Here is a 19,366-nt window from a genome sequence, read left to right as displayed (position 1 = left end):
ATGTACATCAGCAGGGAATGACCTGTGTGAGCTGAGCAGACAAGCTGACTGTGGGGTGGGACCGTCAAACCATATTTAAGGCCAGATTCTTTGGGTGGACTCTGTCCAGGGCCTGAGTCACCTCTAACCTTTGGTGTGTCTCCTGTCTTCCTACAGAGCCTTTGTGGCATGTGCCTGCCCAGGCCCGGCTCTCGGCCATGGCTGGAAGCAGCGGGAACAAGCACGCCTCCCGGCAGGACACAACAGGCAAAGATTCCCCCAACCGGCATTCCAAAGTGAGTCTGGGCCCCGCCTGTCCCACCCAGGGAGCCGGGGCTGTGGGAGCAGCTGCTTCGCCTCCCTGACTGCTGGGGCCAGGCAGCCCCGCTGGGTGTGGGCCTGCGAGGGCCACCCAGGAACACATCCTTCACCTTTGCCACCTTCCACTCCAGCAGAGAGCTGCATGCCTGGGGTTAGAACCGGCCAGGTGCACGTCCTGGCTCTGGCCCTCACCAGCCATGTCGTCTCACGCAAATCCCTCACCGCCTCGAGCCTCAGTTTCCTCATTATTACATCAGTATGACAGGTGCCTTCACCTGCTTGGGCTGCTGTAACAAAAATACCACAGACTGGGTAGCTTATAAACAAATTAATTTCTTACATTTCTAGAGGCTGGAAAGTCCAAGATCAAGGTGCAGGCAGATTTGGTGTCTGGTATAGGCTCACTTCCGGTTCATAGGTCACCTTGTCTCATGTGGTACGAGGGGCAGGGGAGCTCTTTGGGGTCTCTTTTGTAAGGTCATAAATATATGTATGGGTTTCATAATCCTATTCATGAGGAGTACATAAATACAGGGGTTTTGTAATTCCCATTGATGAGGTTCCACCTTCATGACCTGATCACCCCCAACAGCCCTTCCTCCTAATACTATCACACTGGGGCTTAGGATTCAGCATATGAATTTGGGGGGAGCACGAGCAGTCCGTCTGTGGCAGTACGTTACATGCTATACCGTATAGCCCCTGAATCTCCGTGGCCTCGCACAGTACGAGTTTATTCCCCTCTCATATGACAATCTGTGCGGTATGCAGTGAGCAACTTGCCACCTGACTCAGGAAGCCAGGCTCCCTCCGTCTTGTGCTCCACTGCGCTCATGAGAGTTCTGGTGAGCACCTGGCAGTCCCTCTGCATCCCTCCAGTGGGCATTTGGCGAGCACTTAGAATGTGCCAGGTGTTGGGACCACAGTGAAGAAGAGGACAGGTGACCCCTGTTCTTACAAAGCGGACAGTCCAATGGGGGCGACAGGCAGAAAGCAGGTGGACAGATGCATTTTAAAACACCAAGAACTGATCCTTGCTCTGAAAGAAACACAAAGTACTGTTAGGGAAAAGTGAGTGTCAAGCACCACTGCTTTAGGGTGACAGGGGATCAGAGAGACCTTGTAGGAGGTGACCTTTAATGAAGCTGCAGCCTTGAATGAAGTAAGGTGCAATCCATGCAAATACCTAAAGGGAGCAGCAAGTGCAAAGGCCCTGAGGTGGGAGTGTGATCAGAGAACAGTGAGGAGGCCAGTGTGGCTGGAGCAGAGCTATCAAGAGGGCAGAGGAGGTAGAGATCAGAACCTGGGACCAGATCGCACAGGGCCTCTGGCTGATGCGAGGACTCACTTTTCCCCAGAGTGAGATGGAGCCATGGGTTCTAGAAAGTGAAGGGACATGAGCTGACACACATTCACAACCTACCTCTGGCTGCATGTAGGGAACACCCCAGGGGTGGGGGTGGGGGGGTGTCGGGACAGGGGCAGAAAGACAAGGGCAGAGGCTGATGGTCCAGCAGGAGGCAGTAGTAGACAGGAGGAGGGTAGCGCCATGGAGGGAAGAGAATGGCAGCTTCTGGGTCTGTTTTTCAAAGATGCAATAAACAGGTATTTGCAGTTTGACTGGACGTGGGTGTGAGAGCAAAGGCAGGCTCCCGGGTGACTCCAGGCTCTTGGTGGGGAGGGGAGGCAGCTGAAAGGATGGGGGTGCCATTATTGAGACTGGCAAGAGGCAGACACAAGAGGGAGGCCAGAAGCTCAGGCTTAGATGTGTTAAGCTTGGAGCTTGAGCTGTGGGTAGCATGTTATGTACATACTGTCATCAATCCCTCTGAGCAACCCCACGAGGCAGGGTTATTATCAACCCCATTTTACAGATGTGGAAACCAAGGCACAGGGAAGTTAAATCCTTGCCCAAAGTAACATGGCCAGTAAGTGGGGAAGCCAGCGTTCAAAGCTTAAGTGTGGGGGCAGCCAGGGAGGGAAGGCCCGCCTCCGCCTGGGGTCGTGGGGTGACACACTCCCCCCCTTCCAGGGAGAACCTCAGTACTCCAGTCATTCCAGCAGCAACACCCTCTCCAGCAACGCGTCCAGCAGCCACAGCGACGATCGCTGGTTCGATCCACTGGATCCCCTGGAGCCAGAGCAAGACCCCCTCTCCAAGGGCGGCTCCAGTGACAGCGGCATTGACACCACCCTGTACACCTCCAGCCCCAGCTGCGTGTCCCTGGGCAAGGCACCTCGGCAGGCCAACCCACACAAGTCCCCAGGAAATATGGGCCTTTGTGGGGGCGGGCGCGAGGCTGCCGGGCGGCCCCACCACGCAGACAAGCGGCGGGAGGTTTCACCTGCCCCTGTGGCTGCGGGCCAGAGCAAGGGCTACCGACCGAAGCTGTACTCCTCAGGCTCCAGCACCCCTACAGGCCTGGCCGGCGGCACCCGCGACCCACCGAGGCAGCCGAGGTAAGTCACTACTCCTCTCCCAGGCCCTTCAGAGGGTCCTGACTCCTTTCCCCAGTGGAAGAGTTGACAGTGGAGGGCACCCCCTCCCAGACACATGCTCCCAGATGTACGTGCTTACTCTCTAGTTTGCTTACGGAGTTCAGAGTCTCATGGACCACCCCCTGCTGCCCATCCATCTGCCTTCAAGGACCCTGGGTAGAGAGAGAAACCGTGGCTGTCTCATCTGTCTCTGGTTTGATTTAACCCGTTGTCTCTTTCCTTTTTTCTCTGCTGAGACCAGTGGTTTTATGCTTTGTGGGGGTCACAGGTTGTATGCGTTAGGAGTGCGCTTGGCTGGGGGTAACAGGCAACCTGACCCATAGTGGCTTAAACAAACAGAGGTGTCAACAGTCCCCTGGTGGGAAGTCCAGACAGGGCAGAGCCAGGCTGGTGCAGCAGCTCAGGGAGGGCCTCAAGGCCTGGCACCCTGTGTCTTCCTTCCTTGTCATACTGCCTATGGCTTCCTGGTCTCCAGAAGGCTGTGGTAGCCCTTAGGGGCATGGGGGCAGAGGAGAGATGGCAGCATGTGTGTAGCTATTCTTCTATGGAGAAAGCAAAAGCTTTTCCAGAGCCCCCTTCAACAAATGGTGCCACATGACCATCCCAGCTGCAAGGAACTCTGGGAAATCACCATTTAGCCTTCCAGACAAGAGCATAAATGGCAGCCATCCCCAGACAGTCCAGTCCCCTGGAGAGCTGTTCAACACAGGCTGCTGGGCCCCACTCAGAGGTTCTGAGTCAGTAGGTCAGTGGGGCCTGAGAGTGAGCATTTTTTAAAAACTGCCAGTAGATGCTGATGCTGCTGGTCCCAGGACCTCACTTTGAGAACCATTAACTAGTAGAGAAGCAGGCAGGGGACCAAGTGAGAAAGAACAGGTATTGATAAGCCAACGACTTGGAGTCTGGACCTCATATTCTTTGAGAATCTGATGAAAGCCATGAGCTGCCTCCTGGAAAGGTGGTTCTGCCGTCACAGACTCAGCCTGGCCCACGGGCCCCCTCGGAGGCCTTGCCCCAGGCGAGGACTGCTGTGCTCAGACCTGTAGGACCACAGCCTCCCTTCTGAGCAGGGGCCAGCCCACATCCCAGACCCCCACCAGGGGTCTTCTCCTTTGACATCCTGACACCTTTGCCAGTCCTCAAACCCGTGGCCTCTCTCCACGCAGGACAAGACACCTGGGCAGTGGCTTCAGACCTTCTTGACCACAACCCACAGTGGACTTGTGTCTATATCTATACGGAAATGTCTATGTGAAAAAAAAAGTAAAGCAAAAACTTTCCAAACAATACTCGGCCTGACTGTGAGAAGCACTTTAGTCTAGTCTGTTTAAAATGTGTGCCTCACGATACCTCCCTAAATAATCGCCTGACCCAGTGGTTCTCCAACAGATTTGGAAACTGCCATATCTAAGAGTGCCCGGATGTCAGTGCTTCTCCTCCTGTGGTAGGTGGACCTCCTGGAGTCGAGCCCAGAAGAGCCCAGGTGACTGTGTCCTGTGAGTTAGGTCTGTCTCAGCCCGCCCTGTTAGACGGATAGTTCTTAATCATTCGGACTCACCAATTCTTGAGCGGCTCCTTCGTTCATTTATCCGTTCATTTCACTGAGATATTTCTTGGAGATAACATGTTAAGTCTCTTACACTGTTCTGGGAGCTGAGGAGAAATTAGCAAAATCGGACGAGTCCCCCCAGCCCCTCACCTCAGCCCACCATCAGTTGAGGGAGACAGATGAGAATCAGGTCGTCACTGAGGCAGAGGTCAAAGTGTGCTCCCTGACCGGGTCGCAGGGCCAGGACAGCCCTCCGTGCGGTAGGTCTCAGCCTTGTAGCCCCTGTGCTGGGCACAGACCTGGCTTAGTAAACGTGAGTAGCTGTAGGATCTGAAATCTGTGATAGAAAGGCAGCCACGCTGGGGAGTAGACTGGCTGAAGCAGGGGGTGGGTATAAATTACCCTGTGTCTGAGAGAAGGATTTGCTGAACCCAGAAATGAAGGGGATAAAATGGGAGAGGAGCCCACTACAAAAGAGGGCCCTGTGGTTGGGAGCATTAATTTGCATACAGACAATTGATGCTAATTGCAAATCATTCTTATCTACTCATTAAAGCTGCTTCCCGAAGTTTTCTCCTAGGCAACCAGGCTCTAGTGTGGAACAGCCTTCCCGAAATGGGTGCTCAGGGTGATTTGGGTGGTACGGGAGGAAAACGTTTTATTTTAAATGGGTTTGTTTGCTTTGATGAGTTTTAGGGAAAGTGTTATCGACCCATCCCCTGATTTTACAGATATTGCCTTGGGCTAGTTAAGGAAAATTAAATGAGTTAATTTAAAGAAACATATTCATGGTAGAAGTGTGGACTCCAGAGTCAGCCCACCAGGGTTCAACCTCTGCCTTGTTTTGGCTGTGTGGCTTTGGGCAAATGACTGGACCTTTCTGGGCCTTGGTTCCCTCATCTGTGAACTGGGGGCCAAATCACATACCTGCCTCATAGGGGTATGGTGAGGATGAAATGAGCAAATGCTCGTAGAGTCCTTAGAACAGTACCTGGCATTGGGTCTCAAGCCTGGCTATCATTAGAGGGGTGGGGAGGGGGGCTAGGAGTGGTATAAAAAAGAAGAGGCCTGCCTTAAACTAAGTCAGAATGTCTCCTGATCGAAGCCTGTTTACCGGCAGCACTGGGGGCGCAGTGGTGACTGAGACAGCCCCAGGACTGCCCTCTCAGGGCTCAAAGTCCAATGAGGGGGACAGACCCATCCCCAAATTGTACAGTCCAGAGTGGTCAGGGCCAGGGTAAGGGAAGCCCCCGGACTGTGGGTAAGGGAAGCCCAGAGGAGGGGCCTGACCCTGTTGTGGGAGGGGCTTTCCTGGAGCACAGAGGCTGAGCTAGCTAGGGAGCTAGGAGGGCAAGCGTGTCTCAGAGAAGACATACACGTGCCACTGTCAGCCTTCCCTGCACAGACGAACCTCCCATCACTGGCCCTCCCACAATCCTCCCCTCTCAATAGGTACAAGTTCCCAGATAGCTGCTCAAGGGCCCCCACGCACCTCTGCCTGCTGCTGGCCACACTGCTCCTTGCACCCTGCAGCCCAGCAGCCTTCTGCATCTGCCATCAGTCCATTCCCTTGGGCTGAGCTGGAAAGACAGCCCGCTGCCCACCCTCAGCTCCTCACAGGCAGGCACAAGTGTTCAGTAGCCACCCTTCTCCATGTCCACAGCACTTTGTAACGTGGCATCTGTGTAAATTCTCACGGTGAGCATGCAGTGTATGTCCAGCCCTCTGCTGGGAGCTACAGGGCAGACAGAGCCCCGGCCATCCTGGCAGTCAGGGTACCAGGGGAGACAGCAGCAAATAATTAGAAAAGCAATGAATCAATTACACTCACAGATAGCCTGCAGAGGAGACCCACTGGGATCTGAGTGAGGGTATGGAGCAGGCCAGGGCAGGGGATGATTTCCCTGAGGAGGGGTCATTTCTGCCAACAATAAGAGGGACAAGGAGGGGGTTGTGGAGTGGTTTTGGGGAGACTGATGATATATTCTTGACCTGGGTTGCAGTTATGTGGATGGTTGCTTTGTAATGATTTGTTAAAAATGTACATGTGTGTTTTGTATACTTTGTGGGCTATTTTACAACTTTATAAAAAAGAGATAAAGATGGGGTGTGAAGAGGGTGTCCCTGTGAGAGGAAGTAGCATGTGCAAAGTCCCTGAGTGGGAAGGAAAGTAGGTGCCATCCTGTCACTGAACACAGGCGCTGTAGCTCATGCAGAAATTGAAGAAGGCAGCTAGTGGGAGGTTGGGGAGGGCAACAGGGGCCCCTCAGGGCCCGTGACCCACATGACAAAGTTTGGATTTGATCCTAAGAGCTGTGGGCAGTGAGGAAGGGGTAGTACAGGCAGGTTTCTGATTGGAAAGAGGGTACTGGGGCCATGACTGGAGGTGGAGTCTCAAGGATAGGAGTGAAGAGGAAGGGGTCTAGACAGAACAGAGCAATTGTGGCCACATCAGCAAGAGGCATCACTAGGACATAAGGAAGGAGGGAGACACAGGCCCAGGACGGTACCAGCAAGCTGCCAAAGGGCCAGGCAGAATGCTGAGTACCAGGAGGCTGCTCAGGCTAGGACTACTGAGATTCTGGAGAGGAGAGCCAGGCTGGGCCGGCTGTAGAGAAATGTTACTGTTTCATTCACTGGCCACTAATGCACCCACCTTGTGCCAGGCACTCTTCTAAACACAGCAGTACAGCACAGAACAAAGTTGCATCCCTCCTTTTTTGGAGCCGACATTCTTCTGAAGAGAGAATGAGACAGACAGACAGCTGAGCAACCATGTTAATATGAATCTGTATGCCAGGTGGCAGTAGTTATGGGGAGAAAAACCAAAGAGGTCAGAGGTCTGAAGGAGTTGACATTGTGTAGGAAGCAAGGAAGTGGTCCAGGCAAGGGAAACGGCAAATGCTGAGGTCCTGGGTTTGAACTCGTTTGCAGTGCTCCAGAAAAGGCCGGGTGGCCTGAGGAGGTGGACTGAGCAAAGGGGATAGAGGCAGGAGGTCAGAACTGCAAGGTGGGCAGGCTTACTGACCATTGTCAGATCCTGGGATTTGATTCTGAATGACAGAGGAGCCCTGGAGGCCTTTGAACACATAATCTGACTAGCGTTTTAAAAGATTCTCCCACCTACTCCAGGAAAAATGGGCTCCATGGGGGTTAAAGAGGATTGACTTGGCAGGTACAAATCAAGGGCTGCCCGGAAAGGGATCGGCCCTGCCATGCCCAAACGGAACCCGCCTCACTCCTCTCCGAGCTCCAGCCCTGCTGTGGAAGCCGCTACAGCCTGTAGCAGCTTGTGCCCATCAATGACTTCAGTGACTTCAGATTCTTCCCTCAGACGTTCGTCATGGGAGCCAAGCTTCCGGGCACGCGGCCAGGCGCCAGCTCGTGCTGTGGGCACCACAGAGGGCTGAGCAATCCCAGGCGGGCAGCCACCTGGCCCCCCACCTTCTCCTGAGGCAATACACACTCCAAAGCTTCCTAGGTTTTGCTTCCAGAGCAGTTTGTCCAAGTTGTTTAGGGGCAGTCTGAGGCCCTCCACTCCACGTGGACTGACATAGCTGGGTGTTCCCAGGCAGGCAGGAAGCACTTGGCCCTTCTTACCCGGGCTGTGCCGGGAGTCTTCCAGGACAGCCCTTCCAGGGCGCAGCCTGAAAGGTAATGTGAGGACCTTGGGATCCGCTGGGCCCTGTGTTAGCTAGGAGGCTAGGGCCACACATGATAGAGACCTACTCAGAGAGTCACAGTCAGCCTGGGGAGAAGAGCCCAGGCCCTGGGAAGGAGAGCAGGGAACCAGGTGGTGCTTGGAGGGAGGGAGCAGTGCAGAGGTGAAGCGTTTCTGGTCTATTGGAAAGAGTTTCTGTGTGGCTGGAGCAGAGCAAATTAGAGGAGCCAGGGGGCAGAGGGGCCAGGCCAGATGGTGTGGGGCCTTGTGGACTGTGGGGCGGACTCACCCTGAGTGGGGTGGGGCCAGAGTCCTGAGCCCAAGAGGCTGAGATCTGACTCAGGCCTTCACAGGCTCCCTCTGGCTGTGTTTGAAGGAGGCTGCCGAGATGATTCCATGGGCATCGGTTACTGGAAGTGGTGAGCAGTGGTTAGATGTGCCTTGATTTTGACCCCATTTCTCTCTGCTTCTACTCTCTGAACACCTGCCACTTCTGCTCCCAGGCCACAGGGAGGCATGTGGCCATTCAGGGCTCCCATGATGGAGCCTGATAATTCCAGCCATATTGCAGGGACCAATTCGATCCTCAAGGTCATGCCAGACACCAGGGAGAGAGCGTGAGATTGGTCCAAAATTTGAGGCCAAGCAGCAAGGGGCCCACAGGGGGCCTCCCTGGGGTATCTGGGTGAGCTGTGTTATTTCCTGGGCTCTGGCCACTGCGTGTCCAGATGTCAGCTCCATCACTACCCAGCCATATCATCTGCATCAGCCTCCTTAGTTTCTCTGAAGTTGTTTTCTCATCTGTGAAATGGGGTAATAATAGGATGCCTGAAGGATGAACCGCAATCATGCATTCTGAGTACCTGCCTCAGGTACTGGGACATAGCTGGGTCCAGAAATACCAGTGGCTGCTAGATTGTATTTTTACTTACTGTGTCCTTCCTGTGACACCTTTTGTCATTGAGAGTACAGGCTGGTGGTTAAAGGCAGGGTCTGTTAAGCCAGACTGCCTGGGTTTGCATCCTGGCTCTATCCCCTACTAGCTGTTTCATTTGGGGCAAATTATCTCATCTCCTGGGCCTCAGTTTCCCCACTTGAAATACAGGGTGGTAGTTCCTGCCTTCTGGAGTTGCCGGGACTAAGTGAACTGAGTCCCTTAAGATGCTCAGAGTAGGCCTAGGTATGCCCTTTGGCTGCTCCATCGCTGCTCTTCCTCCTGAAGGCAGGGGCACAGCTCCCTTTGTGCCTGTAGCCCACCCTAAGCCACCCAGCAGACCAGAGTATTGCACGTGTGTGATTTCTCCGTGCAGCCCATGGTTTTTTGGCTTGCTTTGTAAGCCGCAAAACCTTTTACTCCAACAAAATCTTAAATGCTCCCCTAACACAGATCTGACACAGGTAAATGGCACCTCTCTGGGGGTGAGGGTGGGGTGAGAGTGCAGAGCAGGGTGCCCCAATCCTGGCTGAGCCCAGAACCCTGCCTTCACCCCTGGACACACCACATCCCTTTATAACTTTGCACATATGACATCACAAGGGAGGTGTTGTCCTTGCCTCATTTCTCAGGGAAGAAACTGAAGCTCACCAGAGAAAGGGACTCATGCTCAGGTCCCAGTGTGTTGGTGAAGCTGGGATTAGAACCTGGGTCAGGTGAGAGTATAGATGTCCACTGTGTGGTGTGCTCCATGTGTAAAGTCACAGCTGAGGCCCAGAGAGGATACCTGTCCACACTGGTGTTTGAGAAAGAAAGTGGGTTCACCCCACTGATCAGTAGGTGGGGTAAGAACTCCACTCCATCCCGGGCACCCAGCCCAGCTCTGGCCATGGGTGTGTGGGAAGCAGCACTCACCTCAGAGGGCTGGGTGGAGATACCCAGCATATTCAGAAGAAGTTCTTTGCTGAGGCCCTGCTACGCACAAGGCACCATCTGTTTCTGAGGTTGTGGAGGTGGAAGACAAGTAACAGGTCGGCTACAAGTAACAGAAAACCCTAGCTCAACCGGAGGAAGTGTATCATCTCACAGAAAGTGAAGTCCCAGGTTCTCTCCGTTGGCCTGTGGGCTGGCTGCCCTCACAGCCTTAAAGTGGCTGTCAGTCAATCAGATAGTCACATTGTCCAGTGGAAGAGGAGGTGATGTTTTCTGCAAGTGTTTTCCTGTTTGTTTTTTAGTGAAGAAATCCTCCCCAGAAGTCCCCCAACAGACAGTCCACACACATATATACATCCCCAATGTCTCCCTGGCTAGAAATAGGTCAGAGACCCACCCCAAACCCATCCCAGACAAGTGGTTTCAGCCAATCAGGATTTGCCCTCTGGGCTGGGTGGCAGGTCACCTTCCTCAAGTAAGGGTTCAGTGAGGTCAGCCTTTATGTACTGGATGAGGGGGGATTCTGATGATACACGCTCAGCCTGAAGAGGGGACAAAACCATCCCAAGAGAAGCAGTAGACGGAGCTGGCTGGCAGACACAGAGGCAAAGGTGCTCATCGTTTTCCCTCCCTTCTTTAATCATCTCTTGTTTTTTCAGCTCATAAAAGTTGAACATGCCTGATGACAAAATAGAGAAGTACATACTGTAGAAAAGTCAGGGCCAAAATCAACTATGATGTATCATAGAGTGGACCCTCGGCAGCCACTGAAGTGAGAGGGATTTGTGTGGACTGATCTGGACAGAGCTACAGAATATATTTTTAAGGTAAACAGCCGGGTGCAGAGCCAGCCTAGGATACGCTGCCATTTGTTTTACAAAGAACAGTTGGGAGGGCACACACTCCCCGTCACACCTGTGCTTGTGTACGCACAGCGCTCTATTGAAGGGAAGGAGAGCCGTGGTTGCCTTGCGGAGGGAGACTGAGGTGTCCGACGGCTCTTCCTTCTTACCCTGTGCCGTGGTTTCGTTTGACTTGTATTCTGTGCGGTTCCCTGTCATTAGTGCCTGCAGAGATAAATCAGTTAGTGTACAGTCCCCCAGAGATTTTTCTCCAAAAGTGTACCAGCCCGGTTCTTTCAAACATTTTGACCATTACCCAAAACAGGAAAAGCATTCTACTTTACAACCAGCATGGACATCCGGAATGAAGTTTCATGAAATCACTTACCTCACCTAATATGCTGAAATTTTTTATTCGAGTCTATTTTTTTTTTCTTTCCCTTAATGGTCAAGACTCCCTAAATTGATTTTCATGACCCACGGTTGGGAAAAAACTGTACACTGTACATATCCTTATAGTATAAAAGACAAAAAAAAAAAACAATGATCATACAGTATATGTACATTTAAAAAAAGCACAGTCATCATGCCTTCTTTCTGCTTACCATAGCTCAGACATCTGTCCTCATCCATAACAGATATATCTCATTCTTTTTTTTCTTTTTTTATGGTTGGTATGTTTATTAGATTAGAGTTCGCTTCCCCCACTACACTGTTTGAGTGTCCTAAAGGCAGGGACCTTGCCCATCCTGCTCACCATAGCACCGCCCGAGATGTCTGGCAAATAGACGATGTGCAATAAATGTTGACTCTGTAGAGATCCGAATCAACGGTGAAAGGGGCAGCTGGGCTGAGAGATTTCTAAACTGAAAATAAAGATGGTGGGGGTCACTTAATAGTTCAAGTTGACGAGTATATGGGCTTGCTCAAACGGTATGCAGCCTGAAGAGACATTCCAAGGTAAACAATAATGTGGCTCACAGTCACTGTGCAAAGATGCCAGGGCCCCCCACCTAGCTGTGGCTCATACCAGTCACTGCCCAGCCCTGCCCTCTGAGCCTGGCCCCAAAGGGACAGGCACCAATTCAAAAGCCCCCAAAAGAGCACCCGTAACCTTCCCTCCACTCCGAAATCTGTCCCTTTCTTCACACTGGCTGCATAGTTTTTGATCATAAGGGTATGCTTGGAATAATCTATTACTCCCTTATTAAAAGATATCCAGGTCGTGTCCAGCTTTTCTTGACTATACACAGCACTGCAGCAACAATCCTTGTGTGTGCCCACATGTACTCATGCAGGCTTTTCTGTGGCACAGATTTCTGGGAGGTCACATGTTAGACTGACACTGCTCATCCTTCAGTTCTCAGCTCAAATGCCACTGCCTCCTTGGGGAAGCCCTCCTGATCACCCCAAGTCCGTTCACAGCATTATGTGTTCCGTGGCTTCCTGGGCATACCCCCACCAGTGACCAACCTTGGTCCTGTTAGCAGATGTTGCTAAATTATAGAAAGCTTTTTTCAACCCAGTCTGACAATCTCTGCCTTTTGATGGAGTGTTTAAACATTCATGTGTAGTGAAAATTGGTAATGACTGATTTATATTTATATTTGCCATTTTTTTCTTTGTTTTCTACATGTTTACTGTCTTTCTTGCTCCTCTGTTCTTTCTGTATGGCTGCCTTTTGGCTAAATAAATGTGGTGTACATTTGGATTCCTCTTGATTTTTGTTGCCTGTTTTCTTTTTAGTTAGTATAATATGCATCTTATCAGTATAATTAAAATTAATATGAATTCCAATAAAATACAGAGACTTCCTCCAATATAGCCCCATTCCTTTCCCCCTCCTTTCTGCTACTTTTGTCACATATATTACATCCATATATTATAAGCCCAGCACTTGTGTATTATTATTATTATTGCCTTTTATCTCTTTAAGAATATTGGAGAAGAAATAAGAAGCCATAAATCTATTGAATCTTTTATTCTAACCCACAAATTTATTCTCTTGGACCCTTCATTTCCCTGTGTGGATTCAGTTCACTATCTGAAATCACTTCCTTTCAACCTGAAGACTTCTATTATTATTTTAAGGCAGATGAGTTAACAATGAATTCTTTCAGTCTTTGTTTATCTGAAAACATCTTTATTTTGCTTTCATTTGTGGAGGACAATTTTTGCTGGGTATAGAATTCCTGGTTGATAATTTTTTCTTTCAGCACTTTGAAAATGTCATTCCATTACATTGTTTCAAGTGAGAAGTCAGCAGTTAATTGTATTGATGCTCCTCTGTATATGATGAATCCTCTTTCTCTTGATACTTTCAAGATTTTTATCTTAGTGTTTTTCTACATGTGAATGTCTTTATATTTATCCTGCTTGGGATTTGTTGAGCTTCTTAGATATGTAGATGAATGCTTTTCATCAAATTTGGAGAGTTTTCAGCCATTATTTCTTCAAATCTTTCCTCTGCCCCTTTCTCTCCTCTCCTGAAACTCAATACACGTATAGCAGTATGCCTGATGCCATCCCAAAGGTTTCCCTGTGGTAACTTCCTTGTTCATTGAGCTGGACAGGGGAATGGGAGGAGCTCCAGGTCAAAATGTCACGGATTCCCTCTGTTCTTACCTGAAATTCAGCAGTTTTTCAAGTATAAATGATTCTTGGATAACTGTATGCCCTCAGTCAATTATTTCCAGAGTGCTGAAATTGTTGTTTTTATCAATTTTGTGCTTCTGGAAGGGAGGATTGCCACTCTCCTCATTTGGCCATAGTCCAGAGTCCCACCCCTTAATATTGCTAAATTGACCTTCAGAAAGGATTTATTGACTTACACTCCAAGAGCATTGATTTTCTCATTAAAAACTTCTTCCTTGAAATGGAATTGGAATCTTACTAAGAAGTTTTTTTTTGTTAAAGTATCATTAATATACAATCTTATGAAGGTTTCACATAAACAATATTGTGGTTTCAACATTCATCCATATTAGCAAGTCCTCACCCCCACATCGCAGTCATTGCCTATCAGTGTAGTAAGATGCTATAGAGTCATTACTTCTCTTCTCCATGCTGTACTGCCTTCCCCATGACCTGCATATATTATGATTGTGGATTATAGTGTCCCTTAATCCCTTTCACCCTCCCCACCCACCCTCCCCAAACCCTCCCCTTTGGTAACCAGTAGTCCCTTCTTGGAGTCTGTGATTCTGCTGCTGTTTTGTTCCTTTGGTTTTGCTTCATTGTTATATTCCACAAATGAGGGAAATAATTTCATACTTGTCTGTCTCTGCCTGGCTTATTTCACTGAGCATAATGCCCTCCAGCTCCATCCATGTTGTTGCAAATGGTAGGATTTGTTTTCTTCTTATGGCTGAATAATATTCCATTGTGTATATGTACCACATCTTCTTTATCCATTCATCTGCTGATGGACACTTAGGTTGCCTCCATATCTTGGCTATTATAAATAGTGCTACGAAAAACATAGGGGTGCATATGTCTTTTTGAATCAGGGATCTTGTTTTCTTCAGGTAAATTCCTAGGAGTGGAATTACTGGGTCAAGTGGTATTTCTGTTTTTAGATCTTTGAGGAGCCTCCATATTGCTTTCTGCAATGGTTGAACTAATTTTCATTCCCACCAACAGTGGAGGTTCCCCTTTCTCCACATCCTTGCCAGCATTTGTTGTTCCTTGTGTTTTGGATGTTGGCCAACCTAACTGGTGTGCCGTAATACTTCATTGTGGTTTCAACTTGCATTTCCCTGATGATTAGCGATGTGGAGCATCTTTTCATGTGCCTGTTGGCCGTCTGAATTTCTTATTTGGAGAAGTGTCTATGCAGATCCTCTGCCCCTTTTTTAATTGGTTTATTTGTTTCTTGGGTGTTGAGCCATGTGAGAGTTCTTTATATATTTTGGATGTTAACCCCTTATCAGATAGGTCATTTACAAGTGTATTTTCCCATACCATAGAATGCCTTTTTGTTCTGTTGATGGTGTCCTTGGCTGTACAGAAGCTTTTTAGTTTGATGTAGTCCCACTTGTTCATTTTTTATTCTGTTTCCCTTGCCCTAGGAGATTTGTTCAGGAAAAAGCTGCTCATGTTTATATTCAAGAGATTTCTGCCTATCTTTTCTTCTATGAGTTTTATGGTTTCACGACTTAGATTCAGGTCTTTGATGCATTTCAAGTTTACTTTTGTATATGGACTTAGACAGTAATCCAGTTTCATTCTCTTACATGTAGCTGTCCAGTCTTGCCAACACCAGTTGTTGAAGAGGCTGTCTTTTCCCCACTGTATATTAAAAGTTCTAAAAGTTAATTAGCCTGAGTGGGGTAAACAGTTGGGTCCCCAAGAGTTGAATCCTGGTTAACGGAATGAGGTTCATTGTTAACATTAATTCCACAGGAATTCAGCATTCAGGATATTGAGCTGTTGTTTTAGACTGGGTCAGCTGGAAGGGTGTGTAATGTATAGTAGGTACTCAAAAAATATTTGAATGAGGAGGCTACCTGGAAAGATACATTTCAAATAAAAAAAAAAACCTCTAAAGTTACGGAATAATGTATTAACATGATCCCAGTTACATAAAAACACAACTCTCACTCCCCCTTCAAAAAAAGGTCCTGTTTCTCTGCTTGTATATATGTGTCTATTTGTAACGCACAGGGAAGGGCTTAGGAAGAAATAGAGCGAGCAAAGCCCTGGCTACCTCTAGAGATAGGCAGGTGGGATCCCCACTGTTAGCTGTGTAGGCTGTACCCAGAAGACCTGGAATCTTGGGGTGCATTCACCCACAAGGGCGACGTTTTTAGGTTCCCACAAGGATACCAGATGTGCTAGAAAGGCGCTCCTGGGGCGGGTTTGGAGGCTGTATGGGCAACTTTATCTTTCCTCCATACAGACTTCTGAATTGGAATTCTCCACAGCAGTAATGTATTTGTGTCTCTCGTGTGTAAATGAAGAGTTTCCCAGGAGTACATTTAAACAGATCTGTTTTGCAAAGTGTAGGATGGATTTGATTGTTTGTTTCTTTTGTTTTTGCTTTGTAGTGACATGAGCTCAAGGGCTGGCTACCCCGCTCAGGTTTACAAAACTGCCAGCACAGAGACTCCTCGGTCCTCACAGCTGGCCCAGCCCGGCCCTTTCCAGCTCTCCGCCTCCGTCCCCAAGTCCTTCTTCTCCAAGCAGCCCGTGCGCAGTAAGCACCCAACAGGGTGGAAGAAAGTGGACGAGCCCCCGCCACGGCCGCTCCCCTTCACTGACCCAAAGAAGTAAGTGCCCGGATGCCCAGGGGGTGCTGCTGAAGCCAAGCCCAGGCGTCTCTGGGATAGGGAAAAGGGTGACACCTCAGTCACTCTTTCAACAGGGCACTCTGCCAGTGCCCGTTGAGAATACAGCCTTGAATGGCACACAGAGATCCCTAGACTGGGCACTCACCAGGTCCCTGCAAGGGGCACACAGCCTGTGAGGAGCAGGAAGGAGCTGCTGTGGTGGGCCAGGCAGGAGGAGAGAGGGCTGGAGTGGGGTGGAGGCCAAGGATGGAGGAGGGGCAGCCTCAGGATAGATGGGAGCAGGTAGAGTTTGCTGGTAGATGGGGTCTAGTGTGAGAGAAAGGGTGAGGCTGAAAGCGAATCTGGGTCTTGTCCCTGAAGGGTAGACTTCCTGTGAGCTGAGCTGAGGACTGTCAAGTGAGTGGGCTCGTGGGGAGCTCGAGCTCGTCCCGGATGGGTCACGTTTGCGATGCACAGAGGACATTGAGGAGGCAGTCTGGTAGGTGGTCTGGACGTCAAAGGAGGGGTCAGGCTGGGGAGAGAAACTGGGGTGTTATCAGCATAAAGGCATGAGGCTATGGAGGAGCTTCCCAACACTGGCAGCATGGGTAGAAGGAGGGGAGGTATAGGACTGAGCCTCAAACCCCTCAGTGTTCAGAGATGAAAGAGGAGCTAGCAGAGGAGGCGCCCAGCGGGTCCTGGGAGCCCAGGATGATGAGCGGTCGGGGGGAACAAGCCCGAGAGCTGAGCGTCCTCAGATTGAGCCTCAGGGAGGCCACTGGGGGGTGAGCATGACAGACACTGGAGGCAGCTGCATGCACAGCGCGTTTGAGGCGTTCTGCTATAAAGCTCAGAGAGAAGAGAGGAGTTTGCAGCGAGTGTTTTTTTAGGTTAGGTGAGTGTATCTGATGTCTACTGAGTACGTTGCTATATGCCCGTCTCCACAACAGCTCCGTGAGGTGGACCTACTATTAGCCCCATCTTACAGATGAGGCAGCTGAGGCCAGAGGCACGTGGCTGGTACAGGACGGAGCTGGGGTCAGAGCCTAGGAAGCCTGGTCCAAGCCCTTCTTCTGTTGGCTGTTGCTCCTCCATCCTGTTCTTTTGTGACCTGGATGAGCCATTCAGATGTGTGGATGACACACAGCTCATAAGGAGAGAAGTGTCAGGAGACAGAAACGGGTCCCAGGAGATGTGAGCAGGCAAGCATGCTGCTCGGGCTGAGAATCCAGTTCACACACCTCACAGCCAGGGGCACTCTGAAAACCAGATCCTGATGCTCAGATCCCCCAATTAAAGCTCCATTGGCACCCCACTCCCAGAAGTAATGACAGAGGCTCACGGTTACTAAGCATGTACAACAGACCAGGCCAAGAGCACTATGTGCTTTGCCCAGACTCCCAACCAGGGCCTGCAGGATCTGCCCTCTCTCCTCACCCCTGCCCTCCTCCATGCCTCGGGCCTCCTGTGCTCCTCATACCAGCCAAGTCCAGGCCAGCCTCAGGGCCTTTGCAGCAGCCTCTCCAGTGCCTGGAATGCTCTCTCCCCACCTCATGGCCGGCTTCAGGGTGCTCAGTCTCACACCCCCTCCTCAGAGGGCCCTCCCAGCCGTTCGTAGCCCCATCATTCTGTCACTTGCCTCTTGCCCACAGCCCATTTCCCAAACTTATGTTGTCTTGGTCATGAGGCAGTAATGGGCTGCCTGGCACTCTTTGGGTGCTTCATCAGTGAATGTAGAAGCCATGCACCTCGTCCCATTCTTACCACGACCCCATGAAAGACTCTAAGACCCCCACTTCTCAGGGAGGCCAGAGGGTGAGACCCTGCTGACCCCGTACGTGCCTCCTCCCTCCCCCTGCGTGTGTGCTGTCCCACTGCCTGGGCTGCCCCACCCCTGCCCTCCTGTATTAGCTTGCTGGGCTGCGGTGACAAAATATCACAGGCTTCAACAGCAGAAATGGATTGTCTCGTGGTTCTTGAGGTTAGACATCCGTGATGAAGGGGTCGGCAGGGTTGGGTCCTTCTGAGGGCTGGGAGCAGAATCTGTTCGACTCCACTCCCCCAGCCGCTGTTGGCTTGCTGGCAACATGTGGGATTTCTTAGCTTGAAGATGCGTCACCAAATCTCAGCCTTCACCTTGACATGGCATTCTCCCTGTGTGCTTGTCTCTGGCCAATTTTTTCTTTTTACAAGGATACGAGTCACTGGATTAGAGGCCATCCTGATTGCCTTGTTTTACCTTCATCACCTCTATAAACATCTGATTTACAAGCAAAGTCACATTCTGAGATCCTGGGGTTTATGACTTCAGCATATTTTTGGGGGATAACCCATAACACCACTCCTCAGGTCTCCACACAGACATGCCGTCTTCAGGGAAGCCTCCCCCCAACACCAGGCTCTTCCTCCCACTGACTCCAGGCTGCCTCCTTCCCTTCCACGGCATCTACCCCAGGGCATATCAGCTGCTTGTTTTCTAGGGACTTGCTTCCTTTCTGTTGCCCTCACTGGGCTGAGTCACCATGAGCAAAGGTACCATGAGCCCCACCCAGGGCCCAGCACGTAGTAGATGCTCAGAAAATACACTGGCTATATGACAACCCTAAACTACCATGCCCTTTCTCAGTGATAAGATCCAAAGAAGGCTTTTTACAGATGCGTGCGTGTGTGTGTGTGTGTGTGCAAACACCTGCAAACCAAGCACAAATAAAATTGTTCCATGGTTTCTTATAACATTTACTAATTTAGTTATGGATACATTTTAAAAATCACATGCGTAAGATATGTTAACTTAGAATTACTGCCTTTGTCCACATGCTCCCATTTCACAAAGCTGTTTTATTCAAACTCTTCCTGTTCATTTGGAGGTAATGTCTTTGTCATTGTTAGCGACATCTCTGAGTCAGCTGACCTACTTTTCCAGAAAACATCATCTTCACTTCCAGCTAAATTACTTGAGATTAAGCATGTTTTTGTTTTTTTAATCTTGGCATGATGCTGCCACTGAACTTGTACCCCAAGGTGCAAAAGCTCATTTGCATGAATTATTCCTTTTATTTATGGATACCTACTCTGCCAAGTATTGCTATAAGCCCTTTACATACATTAACTCATTTAATCCTCACTACTTTGCATCCCATTTTCCAGATGAGAAAAATTGAGGTGCAGAATGGTTAAGGCACTGGCCTAAATTCACTTGGTTAGTTAAAGTTGATCACTGCAAATACTATGATTGTTGGTTTTATAATTTGTCTGCATAAGTTCACCACATACTATGAGCACATCCCCCCAGGAATAATTACCAAATCTGTTTACTTTCTTTGCGTTGTTCATTGATTCTGGTCAGAGACGTCTACAGCTTCCCCCAGGGGAATGATA

General features: G+C 49.9%; 1 protein-coding gene across 5 annotated transcripts in view; it reads left to right on the top strand.

Annotated features, from left to right (window-relative positions):
* Positions 1 to 19,366, top strand: part of SIPA1L3 (signal induced proliferation associated 1 like 3) — a 228,079-nt gene that overhangs the window by 185,481 nt on the left and 23,232 nt on the right. For all 5 annotated transcript variants that reach the window (XR_012126722.1, XM_017650818.3, XM_073226115.1 and 2 more), the window contains 3 exons: positions 157 to 275; positions 2,333 to 2,760; positions 15,767 to 15,988. Coding sequence is in view for 4 of the 5 variants with exons in the window: in XM_017650818.3 (XP_017506307.3) it covers positions 157 to 275; positions 2,333 to 2,760; positions 15,767 to 15,988 (769 nt within the window). In the remaining variant the exon portion in view is untranslated. The remainder of the gene's footprint in view (positions 1 to 156; positions 276 to 2,332; positions 2,761 to 15,766; positions 15,989 to 19,366) is intronic.

The sequence above is a fragment of the Manis javanica genome, chromosome 17 (genome assembly GCF_040802235.1).
Source record: "Manis javanica isolate MJ-LG chromosome 17, MJ_LKY, whole genome shotgun sequence".
Classification (NCBI taxonomy): Eukaryota; Metazoa; Chordata; class Mammalia; order Pholidota; family Manidae; genus Manis; species Manis javanica.
The sequence above is the reverse complement of the archived record's forward strand: the minus strand, read 5'-3'. Positions and strand labels throughout refer to the sequence as shown.